General features: G+C 44.1%; 1 protein-coding gene across 11 annotated transcripts in view; it reads left to right on the plus strand.

Moving 5' to 3' along the window:
• The window catches only part of LOC137425091 (uncharacterized), an 891,893-nt gene that overhangs the window by 97,015 nt on the left and 767,060 nt on the right, over window positions 1–27,818 (plus strand). For 9 of the 11 annotated variants that reach the window (XM_068113162.2, XM_078773308.1, XM_078773317.1 and 6 more), the window contains 4 exons: window positions 544–885; window positions 2,095–2,388; window positions 12,863–12,977; window positions 26,899–27,505. In XM_068113162.2, the coding sequence (XP_067969263.2) occupies window positions 544–885; window positions 2,095–2,388; window positions 12,863–12,975 (749 nt within the window). In that variant the 3' untranslated portion in view covers window positions 12,976–12,977; window positions 26,899–27,505. Of the gene's footprint in view, window positions 1–543; window positions 886–2,094; window positions 2,389–12,862; window positions 12,978–26,898; window positions 27,506–27,818 lie in introns of those variants that run through there. The other 2 variants (XM_068113137.2, XM_078773288.1) reach the window with 2 other exon arrangements.

Below are 27,818 nucleotides of genomic sequence, written 5' to 3' on the forward strand. Positions count from 1 at the left end.
TGAACCTCTTCCAGGGAATGACCAAGGAAATAGATCTAATTCTAAGTAGTTTCCTTTGACGATCCACACGCAGAGATAGGGTGAGGCTGATGTTTTCCAGGATTGAAGGACATTTTGCACTTATCAGACAATAATCGAATCATATCCAGATCAGCAGAGAGAGAGACGCAACTGCTTTGTGCCTAGCAGAGGGATGGGGGTACTGTATGACAGTGTGGCGCTGTCTTCAAAATGGAAGCATGTGTTTTCCATTGAAGGCCCTGACGATGTGAGTGGAGGAAGTCAGAAATCCAAGAATTAAGGTGGTATTCACTTTCATGCATGAGTTTACTATTTACCTGTACAACAAAAATACATTTCAAGTAAAGGCATGCATCCTTGTGTCTGAACTTGTTGCATTGTAAAAGCTCCTTCAAGTACTTCTTGTATTTTATGATGATTAAGAAATTATCCATTTCAACACTTCACATTTCTAATCCTCCCAACCTCCTTCCTGAACCCCCTGCCTGCCTTCCTTCCTCACCCTTACTTCCCTATTCTCAGGTTTTGAGTTCCGAAGGCACACTGATCCAGTAAAAGCTGTATATGGCAAAGCAGCCATCTTGCCTTGTGTGGTCAAAGGGCAAATTAACATTGATCCAGATAAAGTTATCGTTACCTGGGACTATTACAGTGACAGAAAGTATCCTGTGCACTATTACTACAGAGGTGCGAACAAAGTTACATATGAGAATCGTACAACTTTACCTGAAGAGTCAGAAATTCGAAAAGGAAATGTTTCTCTCATCATGGAACGGGTTACAAAGAATGATGAGAGAACCTACAACTGCGAGATGGATATGAATGGTGATTCGAAGGCCACCACTGTGAAACTCGTTGTTTCAGGTATTCACCTTTATTCGTGTACTTGCATCCTAAATTTTTTTAACATCTTGTTATTCGCCACTGTTGGACTTGGTATAAAACGGGGGCTTATGGATTGGGTCTCATCCGTCCATCTGCGTGTGCGTCCGACTTTAGCCACATCTCGGAAATGTATGGACCAATTTTGTTCAAACTTGACACAAAGATGACACATGATGGTATACATATCCACATCATTTTGTTCCACGACGCGATCAAAGATGGCTGACTGGCAGCCATTTTAGTTTTAAAATCATGTTGCAAATCAATACTCAGACCCTCTTTCAAGTAATGAGGTTTTATTGAACTATATCTCCACTCATCCTACAACACAAAATAAAGCACAATCATTAGCACTACAAAGGAAGCAATCAAAACAAACATCTCCTCCTAGCCCCCCCCCCCCCCTCAAACAATCAATTACGTACCTGTTAATCCCGTTAGTCTCTTGGCACTAAGGTAACAGAATGCCACAAGATCGAGCTCTGGACGGTCCGGACTTATATAAGCTCTCTCAAGGTCAGCCCTCCGACCGAACCTTCTCTTCAAGCCCGAGACATTACATCATATTTCACCACAAAACCCGATGCTGAACACTTCCTTAACCATTTCACGGAAACCATTGACTGATCTTGGTCAAACATGGCACATAGATAATATAATGAATGATTACTTACATAATATTACTTATGCATGTCATTGTTTTTCAAGATCAGATGAAAGACGGCCGACTCGTGGCCATTGTAGCTCTTTTTTTCATAATCTGATCAAATATGGCCAACTAGTGGCCATTGGTGTTCATTTTTTTTTTTCTCCGCAATCTGATCAAAAATCACTGAGTGGCGGCCATTTTGTTGATGGGTATAACTATTTGGCAACATAATGGTGAGTATAATTCCATTTTAAAGCTATAAAGCTATAAAAAAAAATTAATAGGGTTATAGCATTTTATGTCGTTTTGTCCTTGTTTTTAAAAGCTGTTGACTTCTGCAATTCTTATAATTTAAAATTATAATTTTAAAAGCTGTTAATTTGTTTACCATGAATGAATGAATTATGAAGTGCACTGAATGTCTTTACTTTCAGAGGATTAAAAATGATGTACGTTCCTCTCTTTAACCGTTTTCAAAATGTTCCATTTCCTGATTTGTATCATTGTGAAAAGGATTTTTTTTTTTTTTCCATCAACAGTGCCCTTATCTGGACACAATATCGTTTGTTATCCGCAATGGCATCATGACACAAATACGTACTCTATTAATGTGACCTGTGAAGCAATTGGAGAAAAGGACATATCGCTGACATGGAAAGCTCAGAATAACACTGGATCAAATCATTCGGTTCAAGAGAGCAAATCGGATTGGAAGAAAGGGCAAACGAAGGTGACGGTGCAGTTTGTGGTGGAATCGGCAAAACCAGGAGAGGTTGTTGACTGCACTGCACATAACAAGGGAGAAGAAAGCACACGGTCCTGCCCGATACCAGGTGAGAATGTTGCGAATGGATATGGCTTCCAAGCTTGCGATAGACCGAAACACTTGTACGTTGATATCTGTGTACGGTAAGCTCACCAGCATGGTTTTCGAAAGGGAACACAAGTATGGGCAGGTGGGCTTCCATGGATTGATTCACAATGCCAAGGCATTAAAGTTATGGTTATAATTAACACTTGTATGCTAATTAGGGTTAATTGTATGTCACTGTTTAATTCTGCGGTTTTTAGATGTTTGCATCACAGATTGCTGTTTATTGGGATTGATTGATTGGATTGAATTTCAAATTTTAATGTGAACCTTGTCAAATGTATTTTAAATTGCACGTTTAAAAATACACTCTATCAAATCTATTTTATGTATTGTTTGGTTGGTGGTGGGGGGAGGGGGTAAGGAGGGATGTGGGGGAGCGGAGGGTGGATTTGCAAGGTACATGTCTGCCTGGATGCATCACCAGAATATGATTTGTTAAAAAATTTCGAATTAAAGCTATCATCATGGCAATGCCTTCTAGGGGGTAACTGTATAACAATGGTTATTTTCTTCTTCTTCTTTTCTTTTTTTATATACATAGTCGAGGCTCGTGAAGAGCTGGAATATAGAACGGACCAGGACGCAGCATAACAAAAGGAACAGCAGGAGAAGGGGGGAACAGACGAGATGGAAAAACAAGGGACACAGGTAATGATGAGGGGTAGGGAAAGATGCAAGGGATGGACAATATGGTTACAAAAGCAAAACATTGGGAGGGTCAGCGGTAGTTTAACGGGTATAGAAAAGATTTGGATTTGGGATGATTTGAGATGGTGGTGAACAGCTGTCTTGTAAGACCTGGAGGGAAGAATGAGGTTGAAGAGCGTGTGGAAGTTTCTTTTAGTTTTTGTATTTTTATGGGGAGTTTGCCCATCACAAAGCAATTAAGGACACTCAAAGGTTGGTGCTAGAAATAAGAAATTGTGGGAAGGGGAATTATTTGGAAAGGGAGATACCTATTTGCATCTCTCTTTAACTGGGACGGTTGTATGTTGCTGGGAAACAGAATGCAGGAAGGGAATTCTCGAGTTTGGCAGTGCATGGGGGAAAAAACGGAGGAATATCATACTGTGTGACCTTAGAAACAAAGACAGTGTGGGGAATGCTGAGGCTGCCAAACATGCCAAGCGTATGAAAATATGTAAAGGAGGGACAAGTAGTGAAAGGCCCTTTGAGCATCTTCCATTATAGTACCTGTAGAAGGGAAACAGAGATGCCACAGACCGTCGAACTGAGAGTGGCTCCAGCGATGATGCCAGATCATGGCCTACTAGGTTAACAACTTGTCCTTTAATTCTGTCAAGAAGGGACAGAAGATGAGTCGGGGCACCCGCCTAGATGTGACTACAGCATTCCATGACTGGACATGTGGTGGTCGTGAACAGGTGGAGCAAAGCCTCGGGAGGAAGTATTGTTGAGCTTGATACAAGCAGCCAAGTCGCTGAGAGGCTTTTTTGGCATTGCCAGAAATGTACTTATCCCAACTAAGGCCAGAAGTTATGTCCAGACTAAGAATAGGGATGCCATCAAGTTCTTGTGATGGTGTTTGGCCCATAACCAGGTTGTGCAAAGAGGGGAATCTTGACCTGGACCCAGATAGCAGGTGGGTATTCTTTTGATTGATGCTGATGAACCTGTCTTTTCCCCAGTTACTAATATTCTCAAGGTCCCAATTTAGATTGATGCTGGCTTGAAGGCGGAGTGATACAGGCAATGAGCCAGGATACGTAGTGTATAGGGTTGAGTCATCAGCATAAATGGCTAGCCGTGATGAAATGTTGTTGGGCAGGTCATTTATGGAAAGGAGAAACGAAGAAGGCCCCAACACAGATCCTTGGGGAACATCTACATTAATGTTATCGGTTGCAGTAGATTGATCTTCATGGTACATAAAATTGGCGATCTGTGAGAAAGTCTGAGATTATTGCAAGCAAAAGCCTAGAGATACCATACGACTTTAGCTTGTGAATGAGACCCTTATGCCAAACTTTATCAAAAGCCCTACGAGATGTAATGTCAAGGGCTAAGAGTCTGGCCTGGCCATGCCGGTCTAGGGCCTGGTTCACGTGCTCAGTTATGAGGGAAAGAACATTACCAGTACACTGGAAATGGAGGAAGCCATATTGAGCATCATTTAGGTCACAGTGGTTCCCAAACTTTTTTGGTGGCGACACTGAATACAATCTTGTCCTGACCTGGTGACCCTAAACGCTGTACATGCAGTGTTAATGACCTATCATTTTGATACATTGTTTATTCATATAGTTTTATTTAATTAATTACCAACACATAATGATTTTCAAAGAGTTTTTAATTGGACAAAATGAAAAACAAATTTACATGAAAATGAGACTTTATTACACAAAGATTTTCTCAGTGGCTACCGTGATACTGCTTCATTTTGTGGGTAAGCTCCTCTAAGTTTGGTTTTATGTTGATGGACATAGCACAACGCAAGTCATGCTGAGGATCCACGTGGTTCCTTGCTTTAGTCTTGATTGCAATAAGACCTAAAAATCCTTGTTCACAGAGATATATTGTTGGAAAAGGGAGAAGAGTTTTTTCACCCTCCCGAGTCAGAATGGGCTTATCCTCAAGTTGGGTCCAAAATTTCGAATACGGGAGTTTTCTAACATGTTTTCTAAGAGCGGTACTTGTCTCCTTGTTTTGCGGAGGGATTGATAAAGGTATTCGGGCTAATACCTGGACCAATAGCCCTGATCAATCCCCCCCACAAAGGAACGTTACAAGTACCAGGATCGGCGACGGCCAGTATACAGGACAAGGGGTTAACCCCCCCTTGGTAAGGGGAGCGCCGTCGTCGGATTCCGTAACAATTGTTACCAGTTGTTTCTGGTAATGTTTCTAACATTTTTAGAAAACATTGGAAATTGTTCAAAAAGTTAAAATTAACCAATATTGTAAAGTTAATTATTATTAATTATTATATTATTTGACTCTATACACAGTAACATTCATCCAAAAGCACACTTAAATAAAGACAAGTATGATTTTTTTTTTTTTTTTTTTTTTTGTATACAAGATCGAGGCTCGTGAAAGAGCGAACATTAATCACACAGAAAGACAAACAGACACATAAAACAAATAACATCGGGAGCGTTAGAGAGAGGGGGAAGGACACAAACACAACATTTGAGAGCAGGGACCGAGAGACATGGAGACATCAAGAGAACTGTGGGAGGGAGAGGGCTTTGGGGGGGAGGCATGGGAAGGGGGGGGGGGGGGGTGGGAGAGGTATAAAACATATGGACACTGCCAGGACTTCCAGGAAAGAAGTTGGAATTTCAAACAAGGTGGATCTGTGGTGAATTAGTGGGGGTAGAAAAGATCAAGGTTTTGGATGGGGGAAGATAAGAGATGGTGGTGAACAGCTGTTTTAAAGACCTGGAGGGAGGAGTGTGATTGAAGTGAGTGTGGGAGTTTGTTCCAGAGGCGGGAGAAAAGAGGAATGAAAGAGTGAAGGTGAGCAGAGAGCCGAGATTTCGGCAGTTTAACCATCAGAGGGTGGCTGGCAGATCTTGTGCGACCTGTAGGAATATTTGGGGGACAGAGCACAGAGAGAGCTGGGGGAGCAAGGCCGGAGAGGAGTCGGTAGAAGACAGAAAGACCACCGACCTGCCTGCGGTGAGTGAGTGAAAGGCCCTCAGAGATAGCTTCATCGCGGGAGATTTCAATGATTCTGAAAGCTATGGATTCAACAGCGTGAAGCCGAGCCAGGTGTGAGGCAGGAGCACCAGCCCATAGGGGAGAACAGTATTCCATTGAGCTGCGGATGAAAGCCTTGTATGTGGTGAGGAGCTCAGGTGTGCCTAGGAAGGACTTCGCACGACGGAGGATGCCCAGTCGGCAACTGGCTTTGGAGGCCAGCTTGGAAATGTGGTTTTCCCAAGAAAGATCATGGCAGATAGTGAGACCCAAAAGCTTGAGCGACAGAACTTCTTGGAGAGGATTGTTGAGAAAGTAGATGGGAGGGTTGTCCAGTCGATCTTTTCGGAGAGACATAGTAAGAGTGTGAGATTTGTCAGGATTGAAAGACATGTTCCACTTGTTTGACCAGTCTGTGATTTTGTCCAGGTCTTTAGAGAGTGAGGAGGCTGCAGACTGCCGATCTGCGGGAAGAGGAATGGAGCGGCAGAGAGTGGAGTCATCAGCAAAGAGATAGAGAGGATTTTCCAGAGAGTCGGAGAGATCAAAGTAAGATGCAGGCAATACTTACTTTGTTTGTAGTAACTAGATCTCAGCCTCCAGTAAACAAGTGAAAGCACGACTGTCAGATTGTGAACTGTCGACACATGCGAAAATCAAATTTCTTATATGTGAAAAATTGGTTTTCTTGTACATTCTTGAATGTTACCAAAATTTCTTTTTTATTCTAAATCAGAGTATAATTAAATAAACTCCGATGATAAACTCATCTGGAACAGTTATGAATGTATAAAAATCAAACATTTTAAATTTAAATAAAAACGTTTAACGAATAAAACCAGTGCATTCGATAATTAAGCTCAAAACCCTAAAATTACAGCGGCATCTATAATATCGCATTCAGATAAGAGTGATACTTAACACCAGGCTCCTCGCTGGTCTGCTTGACGCACGAGTAATGGACGTGAACGGACTCTAACATTATTATATCAAGCGTATATGGATGCTGTTGTATCCAGCAATTACCCGAAACGTACTTGATGGTAACATCAACGGTTTAATCCGAAGTCTCAACGCAGCACAGCATGCCCATTAGGCCTCCAAAAACCCCATCTTTCCTTAGCTCCTCCCACTGTCCAAAACCAACCGTCACTTCCGTTTCTCATACATATGAACTATAACATGTGAATTCCAAACATAAATTATATGTGAATTATAACACGTGAATTCCAAACATAACAGATGCTATATTATCCACAACTATTCTACTTTAATTACTATTTCAATAATCCTTGTATTGTGCCAGGGAAGTAATCCCCTTATAACACTATAATATTTCTTTTTTTGAGACCATCCCACGACCCTTGGGAACACTCTCGCGACCCTCATTTGGGTCGCGACCATGGGTTTGGCAACCACTGAGTTAGGAGATTGGTGTCTTCCAGGAAAGTCATAAGCGCTCATTGATAAGCCATTCAAATACTTTGCTCATAATGGGAAGAAGGCTGATCGGCCTATCGTTGGATGGATCAGATTTCTACCCATAGCCTTTAAATGCAGGTACAACTGAAGCCAACTTCCAGTAAGATGGGAAAACCGACTTTGATAGGCATAAGTTGTACAGTTTTGAGATAATAAGGGACATTTTTGGCAAGCACATCTTCAGGACAATTGCAGGGATATGATCTGATACAGTAATAGCCCTTTGAAATGTCCAGCCCTCAGATGACTTTCCCAACTTTGAGGAGTGATAATGACAGTGGATATTTTGATGTCCACATGGGTGGAACGACTCGGCAGCGATTGATTTTGGTCATCAAGTGTGGAGTTTGCAGCGAAACGCTCAGCAAAGAGATTGACTTTACCAATGGGGGAGGAAAGGACTTCAGGACCATTGAAAAGGACGGACTATTGATCGATTTCGGTGAAGAAAACTGTGAGCAACTCACTAAAGTTTCTGGAACTTAGGCATAGTGTTAAAATTACAATGAAAGAGTTATAAACAGACTTTGAGTAATTGGACTTCACCTAAACTCGAATTTGCTTGCAGTGGTTATCAGCTAGTCAAAATGATGATAAGCTTCACCTAGACCCAACTCTGTTTGTTTGGTACCGATGAAAGAAATGTTTTCGATTGCATCACAAGCAGGAGTGAACCAAGGCTGGGATTTAGTTTTCATTTGATAGGTCTGAGCAGGAATAAAGAGATCCATGCCAGCTGAAATCCATTCATTCACCTCATTGGCTGCCTCAGAAGGGCTTGAGACAAAAGACTGACTTCCAGGGAATATACCCCAGGAAAGATCGAAAGGCATCCCATTCGGCCTTGCCATACTGGAGAACTGTGCGAATAAATGGATGGGTGGTAGTGGATGGTGAGGAGCTATTTGTATTGGGTATGTTAATTGGACTTCAATGTTGGCATGATCTGAATTTCTGAGTGAAGTTAAAATCTTGGCAGTGCAATCCCTAGGATTTGAGCACAAAAACAAATGAAGAAGATACCTCTTATCAGTAGTACAGTCTGGAATTTGGGTGAGAGCTGAAATTATCTGGGTAATATCATGTGACAGAGCAAAATTGTAAGCTCTTGACACCAGAAGCATCAGTGGCATGAGTGGACTAACGACTCTTTGTGATTGACATTAAAGTCTCCAAAGACCATTATCTCATCTGCTGGGTATCGGGAGAGCACCCTGTCTGTGCTTTTAGAAACAGCGTCAAAGATAGCACAATTGGGTGATTATGGAGATCTATACAAGAAGTAAAGGGAGGGTAGTGGCATAAAGTAAAGAGTGGAGGGAAATTAACTCGTATGCTTCCTCTTCGAAACTGACCCCACTGAAAAGTGGCAAGGAGGTCTTTGCAAAAATACATAGTCCACGGGAAGGAGGAGAATCAAATCTATGGAAGACATAGCCGGGCACATCGAGAGATGTGGATTATATATAAAATAATAAATAACCACATTTAGAGGCCATTTTTTCCCGCAAAGCGAGGGTTGGCCTTTTTCGGGGACCGTGGTGGTTGTTGTTTTTCGGTCCCCTTTTTGAAGCAATGTTTTACGGCCGGATGCCCTTCCTGCCGCCAACCCTTTTTGTCGCCTTTCACGACAAGCAGGGAATTACCAGTGAACTGGTACTCAATTTGCCGACCTCGGAAGGATGACAGGCTGAGTCAACCCCCCTGGCGTTAATTCAGCGATCGACCGGGATTCGAACCCAGGATCCTGGGATCCTAAGCTGGCACCCTAGCCGCTAGCCCAACACCAGGCGGATTATACCTCACTATTGAGGCGTGATTCACAAAGGGCAAGTACATCAGGAGAGTTCATCTGTATGAAGGACTGGATAGCAGAGAAGTTTCTCCAAACTAAGCAGTTTGATTTTGGACTTGGTTTTGGGTTCCATTGGTGTTGGTTCCACAGGCAGGAAAAATAAGGAGCAAATGAGTGGAGGTGAGCCATGGTTCTGGATTTTGGCAGTTTCACTAGGAGGGGGTTACTGGTGGACTGCATGCGTTCTGCAGATACCTGGGGGGACGAAGCATGGAGAGGGCAGAGGGTGCAAGAACAGAAAGGTGGTGAAATAAGACAGAGAGACTACCAACCTGTCGGCAATGGTGAAGTGATAGGCTCGTAGACTCAGCTTCATTGTGAAAGATTCCAATGATCTTGAAAGCCTTGGCTTCCATGGCATCAAGCTGAGAAAGGTGTGAGGCAGGGAATCCAGCCCAGAGGGGAGAGCAGTATTTCATCAAGCTGTGGATGAAAGCTTTGTAGGTGGATAGCAGCGAAGGTGTGCGAAGGGGCGAAGAGGTTGCTACCTGCCTGTCAGAAGGATGACTTATGTCACAGCAGAGGGTGGAGTCATCATGAAAGAGATAAAGAGGATATTCCAGAGTCAATGAGATCATTGATGAAGATTAGGAATAGGATGGGGGCCCAGAACACTGACGAGGTGCACCCTAGCCTTTACAGGGAGAGGAGAAGAAAGGGTTCCATTGAGAGCCACATATTGCCCGTGAGTGTCGAGGAAGTCAGTAATCCAAGAGTGAAGTTTGGCCTTGGATTCCACAGGCAGAGAGTTTGGAGAGTAAGGCAGGATGCCAGACTGTATCAAAAGCAAGAGTTATGTCCAGAGAGACGGCCCTAATCTCATGTCTGACATTGAGGCCCTCCATCCATTGTCGGGTGAGTATAAGCAGCATGTCCAAGGTGGAGTGACCTGGTCTGAAACCAAATTGGTGGTCTGAAATTAGATTGTTGGAGAAAAGGAAGGATTTAATATCAACTGCAATGATGGATTCCATAACCTTGCTTGTGATTGGAAGAAAGCTGAGAGGTCAGTAGTTAAGAGGATCAGTTGTTGCGCCTTTTTATGTAATGCAGTGATGTTGGCAGATTTCCAATCTGAAGGAAGATGGCGTAGGGCAAATGATAGGGTGAAAATGGCAGAGAGAAGATGTGAAAGAGCAGCAGAGCAGGCTTCTATACAGGCCATTGGCACGAGTTTTGGTGGGAAAAGCCACCACCAACAGACCCTAGCACCATCTACAGTGCCTTCAGCAAGTATTCACACCCTTCGAATTTTTTCCACATTTTGTTGTATTATAGCCTGAATTTAATATGGAGTAAATTGAGTTTTTTTTTTTGTCATGAATCCACACGTAGTACCCCATAATGTCAAAGTTTTTACAAAATAATTAAAAATGAAATACAGAAATATCGAATTTACACAAGTATTCAACCCCAAGTCAATACTTCATAAAAGCGCCTTTGACAGCGATTACAGCTTCGAGTCTTCTTGGATGTGTCTGTCTCAACTTTACACATCTGGATTTGGGGAGTTTCTCCCATTCTTTCTTGCAGATTTGCTCAATTTCTGTCAAGTTGGATGAGGAGCGTCGGTGAACAACAATCTTCAAGTCTTTCCACAGATTCTCAAAAGGATTAAAGTCTGGGCTTGGGCTGGGCTACTTGAGGACTTTCATGTTCTTGTTCTGAAGCCATTCTAGTGTTACTTTGCCTATATGTTTGGGGTCATTGTCCTGTTGGTCGCAGTCTATCGCAGTTTCAATCTTTGTCGCAGTCTATGGTCTTTTGCACTCTGAAGCAGGTTCTCCTCAATGGTTTGTCTGTATTTGGCTCCATTCATTGTTCTCCCAGTCCCTGTCGCTGAAAAAAGCATCCCCATAGCATGATGCTGCTACCACCAATGCTTCATGGTCAGAATGGTGTTAGATGAGTGATGAGCTGTGGTCAATTTCTGCCAAATGTGTAGCTTCCAATTCAGGCCAAAAAGTTTTCAGTTTTCATCTCATCAGACCACAGAATATTTTGCCTCATGCTCTCAGTCTTCCACATGCCATTTTGCAAACCCCAGGCCCAGGTGACTGTCATGTGCCTTTTTCTCAGGCATGGCTTCCATCTGGCCACTATCCCATAAAGCCTGGATTTTGTGAAGTGCTGCAGAGACTTGTGCTTCCAGCAGGTTCTCTCGTCTCAGCCAAGGAACTCTGTAGGTCTGTCAGAGTGGTCATTGGGTTATTTGTCACCTCCGTGACCAAGTTCCTTCTTGCCCGGTTGCTCAGTTTGGTTGGATGGCCAGCTCTGGGAAGAGTCCTGGTTGTTCCATATTCTTTCCATTTCCTCATGATGGAGCTCACTGTGCTCTTTGGAACTTTCAACACTCTAGAAATTGTTTCATCCCCTTCCCCAGAATTGCACTTTCACATTATGGGGTATTAGGTATAGATCAGTGAGAATTTTTTTTCTCAATTTAATCCATTTTAAATTCAGGCTGTAACACAACAAAATGTGAAAAATATCAAGCGGTGTGAATACTTTCTGAAGGCACTGTATGTGAGAGGTATTGATGGGATGCCCTACCCACGTCATAGCACCTAAGGCAAACACCAAGGCCACTGCTGTGTAAGGTACAGGAGGGGAGCGAGTTTGGATGGTCCTCACTTCAGTCAGAACGTGGGAGCCAGAGTTAATAAGTGGAAGGTGTGCAGGCGTTCCATCCTTTACCCCATATATTTCTTTGTATATCAGCTCATCTTCATTACCAATCATTCATCCTATCATTCCTTGCAAATCACAAAGCTCTGCCTTCCAGATCGAATGCATGATGCCGGCATAGATACTATAAAGTGTCAAGTCATTGCAGATATGGTTCTGAGGGCAGGAATGTTGCGGAGGTGATAAGGGGAATGTATGAGTGCTGTAAGTAATTATTGTACATATATGCCATTTCATTGTTTCATCTCCTTGTAAATACCTGCTTGGCCTGCCTTGGTAAATATTTGCCTTTTTCTTGCTACGGGCAATAAAGGCCATTTATTTAAGAAACCGTGGCTTGACTTATTCTGTCCATTTTGATGGCAACATAAGACTGCTGAGGTGTTTGTCCAGCTCGGGTTTGTTATCAAGTTCAATCTTAGGTGCGGTTGGTTTCACTCGGCCGACTGACTAGGGTCTGTTGTGTAACTGTAACTTCCGGGACTGTCCCCATTTGCCTTGTTTAACTCACCAGTATGGTGAACCGACCTTGGGTGGGAGGATCCGCCCAGAGTTGCTGGTTGCAAATGGCGTCCGGGATCTGGTAGACACGCCTTCCTCTCGGAGTTATCTAGAGGCGACGTCCTAAGAAGAAAACTTTGACAAAATATATTTGGTCTCAGAAACTGTGACTGATTTGATTTCAGGTTAATGCTAATGATACCATTGCTTCTTTTTTCCCTCTTCCTACCCATAACCTCAGCATTACCGCCAAAAGATGGAGTGAGACATCTTGGCTTAATTGGAGGAATGTCATTGGTAGTAATCATTGCCTGTCTGCTTGTGCTGTTTTGCATCTACCAAAAAAAACAATAAAGGTAAGATTTATTATTAATATTATGCAAGGTGTCGTCGCCTGTCAATTCTCATTTTACTCCCCTTCAACCCCCCCCCCCCCCCCCCCCCTTACCAGTATGTAAACCTATTATCCTCTATTGCTTAGCCCTTCCACGAGCCTTGACTTCTGCACAACAAAGTAAACAAGCATGTTCCATTTCAAACTGCCTTCGTGGAATTTCTAAATGCCAGGGTTGATCACTTGTGTAATTTAAGCCACGTTTGTTCGAGGCTTTTGGATGGACAGGTTTTGAGATTGACATTTAGAGTAGAGCAGGTGTGACGTACCCCCAATGCATCAGAAAAGGTACACATTATTAGAGCGTATTGAAGCAGTAACAAAAATGCCGTTTCAATTTCTTCCTTCTACCCAATACTCATCTTCTTGGGTTTATTTTGAAACGTGGTGAAAGGTTTGAAATACGCTAAATAATTGATGTCGTGTTCAATAGACCTTATGGAGTTATCGTCACGTGACTATGCCAAAACATTGGATATCAAGCCCGCTCTGGTGATCAAGCTATTGTCGTCGTCGGTGTTGTTGAAGATTGATAAGTCAGTTTATAGGTAGATTGATCTTCAAACCCTCAATTATGTAGCCCGGAATGCAGGCCTTGTTTCAAGCCTGTGCAGAAGATGTGAGATTCACTGCCTCATTTATAAGTCAAGTTCGGCTGATCAGATGAATTGTGCCGGCTTGTTTCTGATTCAGATTGTCGAATCATTATATGTTTGTGTCCATTACTGTAGCTGTAATGCATTTAGTAAGGGCATTTTATGAGATATTTCACAAATCTGTTAACTAAATTGTTACCAAAAAATTTCTTCACCAATATGTTTGTAAAGGTGTGTAATAACATGTGTTAAAATGTTGAAGTTCAACTCCCGTGGGAAACCCAGAAAAAAAGCTGTTGAATTCGGGTACCGAAAAATTATTTTCGAGAATTTTTATTTTTTTTAATCGGCCCTTAAGTAACTTATGAGGGGTCAAATAAGGGTTTTTCATGATTCTGAGTTGATTGTTAACATTTATATTTTCACTTTTACATTTACACACAAAGTAGCTTTTATTTCACATACATATATAATACTCAAGAGTTATTTCTCATTCACAATGTCAGAAGTTTCAACAGTCATTGTCTATGTCTTCTTCAGACTCAACAACATCATGACTGCAGTTTCTGCATGTAATGCCATTACAGACTTCACAGGCCGAGATGCACGTGACCCCATTCTTCTTGCAGCTGCATCGCCGGTTGCTGCAATCTCCATGACAATTACAGCTCGTGAACTGCAATAGCTCCTCAGGAGCCGTGGGGTCCAGTGTTGGAACTGGCTCATACCCATGCACACCTATTGTCCATCCATAGTCACTGGGGTTCAGAGACATGCTCTGTAGAAGGATCCAGTCCCGGGTCTGCAGGTAGGCACGGAGTGAATGTTGTGCAGCTGCACCCTCTGTTGGAGGTAGAGTCTCTGGTTTGATCACCCACCCCGCTGCCCAGAGTGTGTCACCTGGAGTGAGGAGTGGCTGATCATGAGCCAGGGAGGAGGAAAGCTCAGCGAGGGGGAGAAACATGATCGCGTTCGTTCCTATCTGTTTCCTGTTCGTAAATGGAATAATCTTTACTTCAGTTCCTCTCAGGATCTTAGCTTAGTCGAGTGCCTTCAACTTCACCCGGGGGAAAGCTGCTGTTGTCTGTGGATCTGGCAAAGGTGGTGCCGGAGAGGTGACTTCAATCCAACCCATTGAGTGAAAGGGAGTGTTTCCGTGAATAGAGACAATGTTTAAATCTATATTGTCTCCAACAAACTGAGTGACTGCATTGTTTGTTTCCCCAACCTCCATAAAGACCACCTGATCATTACTTGACAATTCACTTTCACTGGCTGGCACTTTGGCTGTCATCACTGATTGATCCTCAAGCGCAGCATCAACCGCAACCTCATCATTGATCTGTTCATCGGTTTCCTCCACAATGGTGTCAAGAGTGCCAGAAGTATCTGGAACATCATCTCCACTCCTACTATTAAGGAAGCAGTATTTGTAGTTTTGTGTCTCCGTGTAAGACTCAGTGTATCCCAGCCGGTGGAACTTGTTGAGCATCCATTTTGACCCAAATCTATGATCAAGTTGTATGGCAAGCCCCATTTGGTGTGGCAATACTCCAGACCGAGGTCGACAGGCCTTAATAAAATTCTGCCCCCAAACGGCAACTCTTTCGTCTGTCTTGACAATCGGTCTCAAGAACATCTGAAGGCTTGCAGGAACAAGTGTCAGCTGACTATCGATGTCAGTCATACTGTGTGTGGTGGGGTATGACTTTGGACCTAAATCAATCAAGGCAATATCATTGGATATGAACTTGAGTGCCGTCTTTATGATCTGAGTCTTCTCATCTCCATGGTCAAGATTAGCATGATGCTCTCGCTGAATATTGTCGGTGCCATCTTTGAGACAGAGTACATCTGCCCTTCTTTCCTGTGTTGTGAAATACAAGGTGTCTTCGTATTTCTCTAGAAGTTTTATCTTTAGCCAATGCTTTGAATAAGAAAGGCTCTTCTCTGGTGACTGATCAAACTCCTGCAGCTTTTCATGGACTTGGTCCATGTTCATTACCCCATGCTCTAATTCTGAGTCTAACCATTCGCAGAATTCAATAAAAACTGCCTCTCGCTCCTCATCAATACTCCTCTGTCCTCTCTTCCTTTTTCCTTCCTCATCAGTCTTGGACAAACTGTCACCTCTCGCAAACATAAGTTTGCATCGCAAATGGTACAGTGTTTCTCCTGCTACCAAGTCGTTGATCCCTTCCAGGCGTCCAGTGACTTCAGTGCCCCAGTCATCCCCGCGACTCCGTGCTGTCTTCAGCAAGCTTGCCTTCAGTGTATCTGCAGTCAAATTATCTGGCACTCTGTATTTCTTTCTAGCTTGTGCTGGATTATTTTTGTAGAGCTGGGCTGGTTGGTTGCAAAGAATGCATACATCCTTATACAGGAGGTCAACTGACTGTGATCTTCTAGAACTGCAGCCAGTTGATGAACTGAACTCACAAGTAGTGCGTCTTCTCTTCAACTTTGATGACTCTTTCTCTGCCTTTGATGCTTGAGCTGACTTCTTGGTGGTTGCAACAAAGTTGTTGTACAGATCATTTTTACACTTCTGGTGGTACCTCAGTTTTCCTTCCTTTTGAGCCTCCTTCATACGTTCCACAACAGTAACATTTTCGACAGTTTCTGCTTGTTTCAATAAAGTTGAGTATCCCTTTGGAGTTGCCTGTATGAGCCTTTCAGCTGGTGTATCCGAGCGTGCACAGATGAAGCAATTGAGCACAGGTGGAGTAACGTCTTCATCCATATTGCTAGACTCCATGTCCTGCAAAGTAGAAAATGAGATATATTTAGAAATTATTTTTCCACAAAGGAGTGTCTGTGGTGAAATATAAATGTTAACAATCAACTCAGAATCATGAAAAACCCTTATTTGACCCCTCATAAGTTACTTAAGGGCCGATTAAAAAAAATAAAAATTCTCGAAAATAATTTTTCGGTACCCGAATTCAACAGCTTTTTTTCTGGGTTTCCCACAGGAGTTGACCTTTAACATTTTAACACATGTTATTACACACCTTTACAAACATATTGGTGAAGAAATTGTTTGGTAACAATTTAGTTAACAGATTTTCATATGTTTCCCTTACTAATTGTGTATTGTTTTATAAATAAATAAATAAATCAATATATACTAGTATAAAGCACGTCAAAATGACGGGATGGAACAGTTTTTGGCGGTACAGCCACATGAGCATGCCAAAGTCTGAAGTCTGGGCCTAGTGTCAGCGGTGCTTATATCCTCTTTATTTATTAGACATCCTACAGACGTGAATGAACACTCGTTTTACTCTGCGCGCATTGCACAGCATGTGCAGCAAATTTCACCTCCCTGTGCCTTGTATTTATTGTGATTAAAAAAATACCGCTTCTGTACACCGACCTTGAGGCTCGGATTGTAAGTAGGCATAATTAATTACTCTTCATTTGGGTCTTCGGAGTCCTTGGGGTGTTTTGTGTCCTTGGGGTGTTTTGTGTCCTTGGGGTGTTTTGTGTCCTTGGGGTGTTTTGTGTCCTTGGGATGTTTTGTGTCCTTGGGGTGTTTTGTGTCCTTGGGGTGTTTTGTGTCCTTGGGGTGTTTTGTGTCCTTGGGGTGTTTTGTGTCCTTGGGGTGTTTTGTGTCCTTGGGGTGTTTTGTGTCCTTGGGGTGTTTTGTGTCCTTGGGGTGTTTTGTGTCCTTGGGGTGTTTTGTGTCCTTGGGGTCTTTTGTGTTCTTGGGGTCTTTTGTGTCCTTGGGGTCTTTTGTGTCCTTGGGGTCTTTTGTGTCCTCTGGGTCATTTGGGTCCTTGGGGTCTTTTGGGTCTTCAGCATATTTTGTGTACTCTGGGTCATTTGGGTCCTTGGGGTCTTTTGGGTCTTCTGGTTCATCAGCGTCTTTTAGCTCATTTGAGTATTTTGGGTCCTCAATCTGGATATTTGGGGTATTTAAGGGTCTTTGGGGCTCATTGGGTCTTCAGGGTCTTTTGAGTCTTTGGGGTTTTTTGGGTCTTTGGGGTGTTTTGGGTCTTCAGAGTCCTTGGGGAGTCTTCTGGGTCCTTGGGGAGTCTTCTGGGTCCTTGGGGTCTTTTGTATCCTTGGGGTATTTTGGATCTTCATGCTCTTTTGGGTCTTTGGGGTTTTTGGGGTCTTTCTTTGGGATATTTTGGGTATTCAGGGTGCATTGGGTCCTCAGGGTCTTTTCAGTCTTTTGGGTCTTCAGGGTATTTTGGGTTTTCAGACTCCTTGGGGGTCTTCTGTGTCCTCTTTGTAATTTGGGTCGTTTGGGTCCTCTGGTTTAGGTCCTCTGGGTCAGTGGGTCCTCAGGGTTGTTTGGATCTTCAGGGTCTTTTGGATCCTTGGAGTCTTTTGGGTATTTTGGGTCCATTGGGTCTTCAGTGTTTTTTTGGTCTTTTGGGTCTTTGGGGTATTTTGGATCTTCAGAGTCCTTGGGGGGTCTTCTGCGTCCTCTTTGTCATTTTGGTCCTCGGGGTTGTTTGGGCCTTTTGGATCCTTGAGGTCTTTTGGGTCTTCATGGTTTTTTGGGTCTTTGGGGTACATTGGTTCTTCAGGGCATTTTCAGTATTTTGGGTCTTTGGGTCTTTTCGGTCTTGGGGTATTTTGGATCTTCAGAGTCTTTGGGGGTCTTCTGCATCCTCTTTGTCATTTGGGTCCTCTGGGTTGTTGGGGTCTTTTGGATCCTTGGGGTCTTCAGAGTCTTTAGGGTCCATTGGTTCTTCAGGGTCTTTTCAGTATTTTGGGTCCTTGAGGTCTTCTGGGTCCTTGGGGTCTTATGGGTCTTTTGTGTTTAACAGTCTACAGGGTATTTTGGGTCTTCTGAGTCCTTGGAGTCTTTTGGGTCCTCAGAGTCTTTTAGGTATTTCAACCGGTGGACACACAGTCGTGTTCAAAGATTGCCCATTAACCCCCCCCCCCCATCCCCCCTTCCCCCCCTCAAATCCCTCCTAAAGCACGACTCAAAGCCTTTAAAACCTTCCCTTATGAATGGACACACACACACACACACACACACACACACACACACACACACACACACACACACACACACACACACACACACACACATACACACACACACACACACACATACACACACTGTGTTTTATATAGGAGATGTGTGTATGTATATATATATATATATATATATATATATATATATATATATATATATATAATATATACACACACAAGTTCAAAACACACCTGGTCACAAGTGTGCCGCACTGACCGGGTCCTCAGCATCATCCCGTTTCGGCCCTTCAACCTCGATACGGTCAGCTAAGGTGGGCCAGCAGGGGCACATACACATCCACATGCAGCAACTGCACCTGGATGCATACATACCCCCACCCCCAGCCAGTGCGAACAACAACAACAACACCTCCACATCCAGAATCCACAGCACCAAACAAACATCGTGGAACACTCAAACACCCACCTTTATACCCTTCAACACTCACCAAGTTCAGCGGAAGGGACACAGACTCACGACAAGGGAAGGACACAGGGAAGGACAGCGGAAGGAAGGGACAGCGGAAGGAACAGAAGCGGAAGTTCAGCGGAAGGGACAGAAGAAGGACAGAGTTCAGAGTTCAGCGGAAGGGACAGAAGGGACACAGGGAAGGGAAGGGACAGTTCAGACTTCCACTGAACTTGGGGACGACTAAGAAGAAGACCTTTGTTGGTCGAAAGCTTGTCGAAAATTAAAGATCGACCGTCCTGAAACTACGTCCGCGTCTGATTTAATCTCCCGATTGTATATATACAGACTTGGCATTTAATATGGAATATTTTTTTTTTCTTGACTTCGGTTTACTTTCTGAACTCAGTATATCAATCTGGTGAGTTTGTTTTACCCTTCGGTGATGTCTTTGTTGAAAGAACCATGTCACTGATTGTCTTTCGCAGCAAGAAGTCAATAACAGGATTATATCACAGGTGGCGTGACAAAATGTAAGGACAGGTACATTTGACGATTGGCTTCACAATCGGGTATAGAAGGGTTGTTGCGTTCTGTATTAGTGGAAAACAACTGCTGCACGTCTACAAAAGTTATTGCCACTTCCTCTGGAGATGGTCCGTCAACTTGACAATGCTGTTTGTCATGGAGTGGTGGCTTTACGAAATTCTGGCATGAAACAGCATGCTGTTGCTCGGCAGTATGGCATCACTCAAGGTCAGGTGTCAAAGATCCTGAAACGAAATGCTTAGAGGGGTGTCCCTACTCCAATACCGAGGCCAGGACGTCCACGCAGAACCACAAGGAGAGATGATCGCCAGCTGCACCGGTTAGTCTGCAATGGCCGTACCAAGTCAGCTAATCAGCTTAGGGCTGAGTGGCAGCAACTGACAAATGTGCCTGTATCCAGAAGGCTAGTCAACCAACGACTGGTTCAAGCAGGCTATCGTGCCAGGCGTCCCCTGAGAAAACCACGCCTGACCAGACAACACAGCCAGTGCCGATTGCAGTGGGCCAGAGAGCACCGTCAACGGCAGCCAGGACACTGGAATCACGTGACCTTCAGTGACGAGTCTAGATTTCTGGTCTATCGTCAAGATGGCCGCGTCCGAGTGCGCAGACAAGTGCATGAAGCCCACAACGAAGATTGTATAGTGCCAAGAGTCCAAGATGGAGGTGGTGGGGTGACCGTTTGGGCTGCTTTTCATGCAGGGGGCAAAACTGACCTGGTTGTTCTGAATGGAAACCTGAACCAGTTCAAGTACAGGGTCATTCTGGAAGAAACATTGCTTCCATTTGCTCGTGCAGCCTTTCGAGGAAACTTTGTCTTCCAAGATGACAATGCACGGCCTCATCGTGCTCGCATGATCCAACACTTTCTTGCTGACCGTGGTGTAGAGCATATGGAGTGGCGTGCCATGTCCCCGGATATGAATCCGATAGAGAACTTGTGGGCAGAATTAACGCGTCAAATCGACAACTTGGACCAGCAGCCTACCTCTGTGCGTGAATTGCTGCAGACTATTGTCACTGCATGGCAAGCGATTCCTGTCCAAATCTTGGCAAATCTCGTGAACAGCATGCCTCGACGTGTACGTGCTATAATTGAATTACTTCTACGTGAAATGAATTTCTTCTACTTTTAATGAATAATAAGATACAGAATTTTTAGCATCATACATCAATTCATAGATAATTATCTATTTTCAATTACTCAAATTATTTATTATTGTTGGCTTGCACTTGTCTTCAATGGTATGACCAAGAGATTGTGCAAAAGCACTGGCCACAAACACAGCATGCCGATCTGAGCGATTTACTCTGTCCAGAGTTGCCACTATTGCTGGAGTGATCCTTGATTGGAGCCTTTTTCGCCTGTTTGGCAGAAGATGGACTTTGAAGTTTGAATTCATTGTCCCCTGAATCGGAGCTTTCAATCTCAGACTCATTATCATCATCAACCACAGCCGACGTTGATGGACCAGATTGCATTGCTGTTAGAGTCTCAGCAGCATGTTTCTTCTTCTTTTATCTTCATTCTCAAGCCTGATACGCTTTCTGTTCTCCTCCACTGCCAGAGTGTTGTCCACAGATCCCATACATGAACTTGAGGGATCCTCACGCTGCATGATAAGGAATGCTTTCTCTTCTTCATTCGTCATTTTCTCAAGCGCATCATTTGGTGAGATATCGAAGAGGGATTGAAGATCATCTTTGAACATCTGCTCCTTCAGTCTATAGTTTTCGAATGTCTTGGTTCTATTTTTCTTTACCAGTTTGTAGGCATCATACAACTTCAAAAGTTGGCGCTCACAGGAATCTACTCTCTGCACTGGAATTCTTGCTTTCTCCCAGTATGCACACACAGCTTGTACGCTAAGTTTGGCACTTTCACGAACTGTATGGTGTTCTTGTATGTGATGGTACACCATTTTCTGCAATGTGTGTCCTTTGGTTGGTAGTCCCCCACATATTAGTTCCTTTTCAGACTTGCCCAGCAACCAAACTGTGGAAGAGCTGCGAGTTTCTGCCATCTGAAAAAAACAGGATAAATTCAAAATGTTATTTTTTGAGCAACCTCTAAATAAGTTCCAATTGACCTCATATTTGGTTCATATGATCTTTATAAACATAGGAACAAGGGCAGCCTTGTGGAGCATGGATGTTTAATAGTATTAAATATTACATACATCTGTGGACCACCCTAATGAGAAGTGTCTGTTTATGTGTCTGCTTGTGGGTTTCTGGGGTTTGTTTGTCTTGTACACACTCCTGAACTTCTGGACAGAATGGAACGAAAACTGATGGTTGTACTTCGGGTGTGCTCGGGTATGTTTTAGGCAGGTTAAAAAAAATTCATAATCTTGGGGTTCAGCATGGTGCGAGCCCGCAAATTCTCTCTGGGTAAATGTTTATGGTATTTGGGAGCGGGAGTGGGACGAGGATGAATCCTTTAGGTTTGGGTTCCGGTCCTGATGCAGATCCGGCCGATCAGTGGGATTAAAAAAAACGTAAACTTTTCAGCCTGGTGGAGGTACACGTGCTCTTATGAGCTGATGATGAATATCATTATCAGAAGATGATGATGATCTGATCTGGTGGAGGTGATGATGATGATGATGATGATGATGATGATGATGATAATGTTGATGATGATGATAAATGAGTTGGATGATGAGAAACACAAGCCGGCACATTTTATCGTATCGGAAGAACTTGGCTTATTAATGAAGCAGCGAAGCTCACTTGTTCCAAAGAGGCTCAAACCCGGACTGGGATCGGTGGCAACAGAATTGAGGGTTTGAGCATACTTTGATAAGGTAGTTGAACCTGTTTCTAACATTGTTCCTCCTTCAACAACAACGATGATATCCAAGGTGTTGGCTTAAACAAAAGTCACATAATCTCATGTTGTAGTTGCACTGGGCCTGTATGAGTCTATCTACCAAAGAACACTACATATCTCAGTGTAGCACATACATCTTTGAGCTATTTCGTTTGAGTTTTCATTGATTGCTTTCAAAAGGCAACATGGTTAAACATATACCTTGACTACACCCTCAAATGCAATGGTTCTTTGGCAGAACCGAATCTCCTGCCCGGAGAACCTATACTTTGGATCCTTAAATCTCCTGTGAGACGATTGTCGGATACCCCCCCCCCCCATGTGACGGTTGTCAGAAACCCCCCATGTGACAGTTGTCAGACACCCCCCCCCCCATGTGACAGTTGTCAGAAACCCCCCATGTGACAGTTGTCGGAAACCCCCCATGTGACAGTTGTCGGAAACCCCCCATGTGACAGTTGTCGGAAACCCCCCATGTGACAGTTGTCGGAAACCCCCCATGTGACAGTTGTCGGAAACCCCCCCATGTGACAGTTGTCGGAAACCCCCCATGTGACAGTTGTCGGAAACCCCCCATGTGACAGTTGTCGGAAACCCCCCATGTGACAGTTGTCGGAAACCCCCCATGTGACAGTTGTCGGAAACCCCCCATGTGACAGTTGTCGGAAACCCCCCATGTGACAGTTGTCGGAAACCCCCCATGTGACAGTTGTCGGAAACCCCCCATGTGACAGTTGTCGGAAACCCCCCATGTGACGGCTGTCGGAAACCCCCCATGTGACGGTTGTCGGAAACCCCCCATGTGACAGTTGTCGGAAACCCCCCATGTGACAGTTGCCGGAAACCCCCCATGTGACAGTTGTCGGAAACCCCCCATGTGACAGTTGTCGGAAACCCCCCCATGTGACAGTTGTCGGAAACCCCCCCATGTGACAGTTGTCGGAAACCCCCCCCATGTGACAGTTGTCAGAAACCCCCCCATGTGACAGTTGTCGGAAACCCCCCATGTGACAGTTGTCGGAAACCCCCATGTGACAGTTGTCGGAAACCCCCCATGTGACAGTTGTCGGAAACCCCCCATGTGACAGTTGTCGGAAACCCCCCATGTGACAGTTGTCTGAGAATCGTCTAGAATACCAATTTAATTTTTAATCAATGTGTTTTATATCATAACTTTTAAAGCATTTATCGAATCGTTAACCTGTAAAGCATTGATTACATAAATGGTTATTTTACTTAAAACAAGACAAATCGGAGAGAGAAAGATAGAGACAGACAAACACACAGACAAACACACAGACAAATGCCCAGACAAACGCACAGACACACAGACACACACACACACAGACATATACACAGAGAGAGACACAGAGAGACACAGACACAGAGAGACACAGACACAGAGAGACACAGACGCAGAGAGACACAGACACAGAGAGACACAGACACAGAGAGACACAGACACAGAGAGACACAGACACAGAGAGACACAGACACAGAGAGACACAGACACAGAGAGACACAGACACAGAGAGACACAGACACAGAGAGACACAGACACAGAGAGACACAGACACAGAGAGACACAGACACAGAGAGACACAGACACAGAGAGACACAGACACAGAGAGACACAGACACAGAGAGACACAGACACAGAGAGACACAGACACAGAGAGACACAGACACAGAGAGACACAGACACAGAGAGACACAGACACAGAGAGACACAGACACAGAGAGACACAGACACAGAGAGACACAGACACAGAGAGACACAGACACAGAGAGACACAGACACAGACACTGAGAGACACAGAGAGACACATACACAGAGAGATATACAGACAGAGAGAGACAGAGACAGAGACAGAGAGAGACACATACACAGAGAGATATACAGACAGAGAGAGACAGAGACAGAGACAGAGAGAGACAGAGACAGAGAGAGACAGAGACAGAGAGAGACAGACACAGAGAGAGACAGACACAGAGAGAGACAGACACAGAGAGAGACAGACACAGAGAGAGACAGACACAGAGAGAGACAGACACAGAGAGAGACAGACACAGAGAGAGACAGACACAGAGAGAGACAGACACAGAGAGAGACAGACACAGAGAGAGACAGACACAGAGAGAGACAGACACAGAGAGAGACAGACACAGAGAGAGACAGACACAGAGAGAGACAGACAGACACAGAGAGAGACAGACACAGAGAGAGACAGACACAGAGAGAGACAGACACAGAGAGACACAGACACAGAGAGACACAGACACAGAGAGACACAGACACAGAGAGACACAGACACAGAGAGAGACAGACACAGAGAGACACAGACACAGAGAGACACAGACACAGACACTGAGAGACACAGAGAGACACATACACAGAGAGATATACAGACAGAGAGAGACAGAGACAGAGACAGAGAGAGACAGAGACAGAGAGAGACAGAGACAGAGAGAGACAGACACAGAGAGAGACAGACACAGAGAGAGACAGACACAGAGAGAGACAGACACAGAGAGAGACAGACACAGAGAGAGACAGACACAGAGAGAGACAGACACAGAGAGAGACAGACACAGAGAGAGACAGACACAGAGAGAGACAGACACAGAGAGAGACAGACACAGAGAGAGACAGACACAGAGAGAGACAGACACAGAGAGAGACAGACACAGAGAGAGACAGACACAGAGAGAGACAGACACAGAGAGAGACAGACACAGAGAGAGACAGACACAGAGAGAGACAGACACAGAGAGAGACAGACACAGAGAGAGACAGACACAGAGAGACACAGACACAGAGAGACACAGACACAGACACTGAGAGACACAGAGAGACACATACACAGAGAGATATACAGACAGAGAGAGACAGAGACAGAGACAGAGAGAGACACATACACAGAGAGATATACAGACAGAGAGAGACAGAGACAGAGACAGAGAGAGACAGAGACAGAGAGAGACAGAGACAGAGAGAGACAGACACAGAGAGAGACAGACACAGAGAGAGACAGACACAGAGAGAGACAGACACAGAGAGAGACAGACACAGAGAGAGACAGACACAGAGAGAGACAGACACAGAGAGAGACAGACACAGAGAGAGACAGACACAGAGAGAGACAGACACAGAGAGAGACAGACACAGAGAGAGACAGACACAGAGAGAGACAGACACAGAGAGAGACAGACACAGAGAGAGACAGACACAGAGAGAGACAGACACAGAGAGAGACAGACACAGAGAGAGACAGACACAGAGAGAGACAGACACAGAGAGAGACAGACACAGAGAGAGACAGACACAGAGAGAGACAGACACAGAGAGAGACAGACACAGAGAGAGACAGACACAGAGAGAGACAGACACAGAGAGAGACAGACACAGAGAGAGACAGACAGACACAGAGAGAGACAGACACAGAGAGAGACAGACACAGAGAGAGACAGACACAGAGAGACACAGACACAGAGAGACACAGACACAGAGAGACACAGACACAGAGAGACACAGACACAGAGAGAGACAGACACAGAGAGACACAGACACAGAGAGACACAGACACAGACACTGAGAGACACAGAGAGACACATACACAGAGAGATATACAGACAGAGAGAGACAGAGACAGAGACAGAGAGAGACAGAGACAGAGAGAGACAGAGACAGAGACAGAGAGAGACAGAGACAGAGAGAGACAGACACAGAGAGAGACAGACACAGAGAGAGACAGACACAGAGAGAGACAGACACAGAGAGAGACAGACACAGAGAGAGACAGACACAGAGAGAGACAGACACAGAGAGAGACAGACACAGAGAGAGACAGACACAGAGAGAGACAGACACAGAGAGAGACAGACACAGAGAGAGACAGACACAGAGAGAGACAGACACAGAGAGAGACAGACACAGAGAGAGACAGACACAGAGAGAGACAGACACAGAGAGAGACAGACACAGAGAGAGACAGACACAGAGAGAGACAGACACAGAGAGAGACAGACACAGAGAGAGACAGACAGACACAGAGAGAGACAGACAGACACAGAGAGAGACAGACAGACACAGAGAGAGACAGACACAGAGAGAGACAGACACAGAGAGAGACAGACACAGAGAGACACAGACACAGAGAGACACAGACACAGAGAGACACAGACACAGAGAGACACAGACACAGAGAGAGACAGACACAGAGAGACACAGACACAGATAGACATAAAAAATAGGATCACATATCAAGGAGTAAAGCACATTTTTGAGTTGGTACTTACAAATGGAAGCTTTATGAATACCATGCTTGCTGAAATCAAAATTGGAATAGCTTAGGAGACGTGCAACTACTCAGCTAACCTGTTTTAGGATTTAGCACTTGTAACTCCCTTGCATTGCAGGATCTCATTAACATAAAGGTTTTATCATTTGCAATTACTGATGTTTTCCATTCCTGTCGCTCTCTCACAGAACCTGAGACAAGGGAGACGACAAAGTTTGACCTCGCACAAGAGGTGAACTAGCTTTTGCTGAAGTTTACAACCTCCATCATAACCATGCTTGCCAACATTCATCTCGTGTTTCCCTGGATTGTCCCACCTCAGTTACCTGCACGAGTCAACCAACGCCACTGGATTTGGAATCCAAACCACGCAATCACATTTCACCTCGTTTACCAACAATGCTAACGTGCGTGCCTGTTACTACAACAATCATTGCGGGAGTTATACAAAGTTAGCGACACAACGGAACCCAAAAAGTTGGTGCCACAAAAAGGTTGTCCACAAAGTCTTTTTCCGGATTTAGAATTTTAAAACCAAACCAGAACAGGACTTTGCGAACACCCAGAATTGTGTTAATTTTTATTAGTCATTTGGGTAGAAAAGTATTTGTGGTTTTGAAGTGGGAAGGTATTACCTAACATCGTGTCGTGTTTCTAGGAGAAAGTAAACTAAATCGAGGGGAAAATACCACCTTGGCTCCAGGGAACAAAACTACTCGGGGGATGGCAAGTGTGCACAATGGCCAAGTTCAGTGTTGTAATAATTTTTTAAATACTTTAATTTTTTTTTTTTTTTTTAAATAAAATGTGTAGCAAGAATTTGAATTGCCAGAAATGGTGGTACCTCACTCGTTAATTTATTTGCAAAGAATTTGACGATTGAATGTTGACCGGAGGATTGGAACGGTGCAAAAATAGTTATTGATGAGATGGAATTGAAAGTTGAAAATTCGTTTGAAAAGTACAGTGCATTCAGAAAGTATTCAGACCCCTTCACTTTTTTCACATTTTGTTATGTTGCAGCCTCATGCTGAAATCGTTTAAATTCATTTTTTCTCTCATCAATCTACACTCAGTACCCCATAATGATAAAGAGAAAACAGGATTT

Source organism: Myxine glutinosa, chromosome 1, assembly GCF_964187855.1.
Source record: "Myxine glutinosa chromosome 1, kmMyxGlut1.1, whole genome shotgun sequence".
In the NCBI taxonomy this organism is placed as follows: Eukaryota; Metazoa; Chordata; class Myxini; order Myxiniformes; family Myxinidae; genus Myxine; species Myxine glutinosa.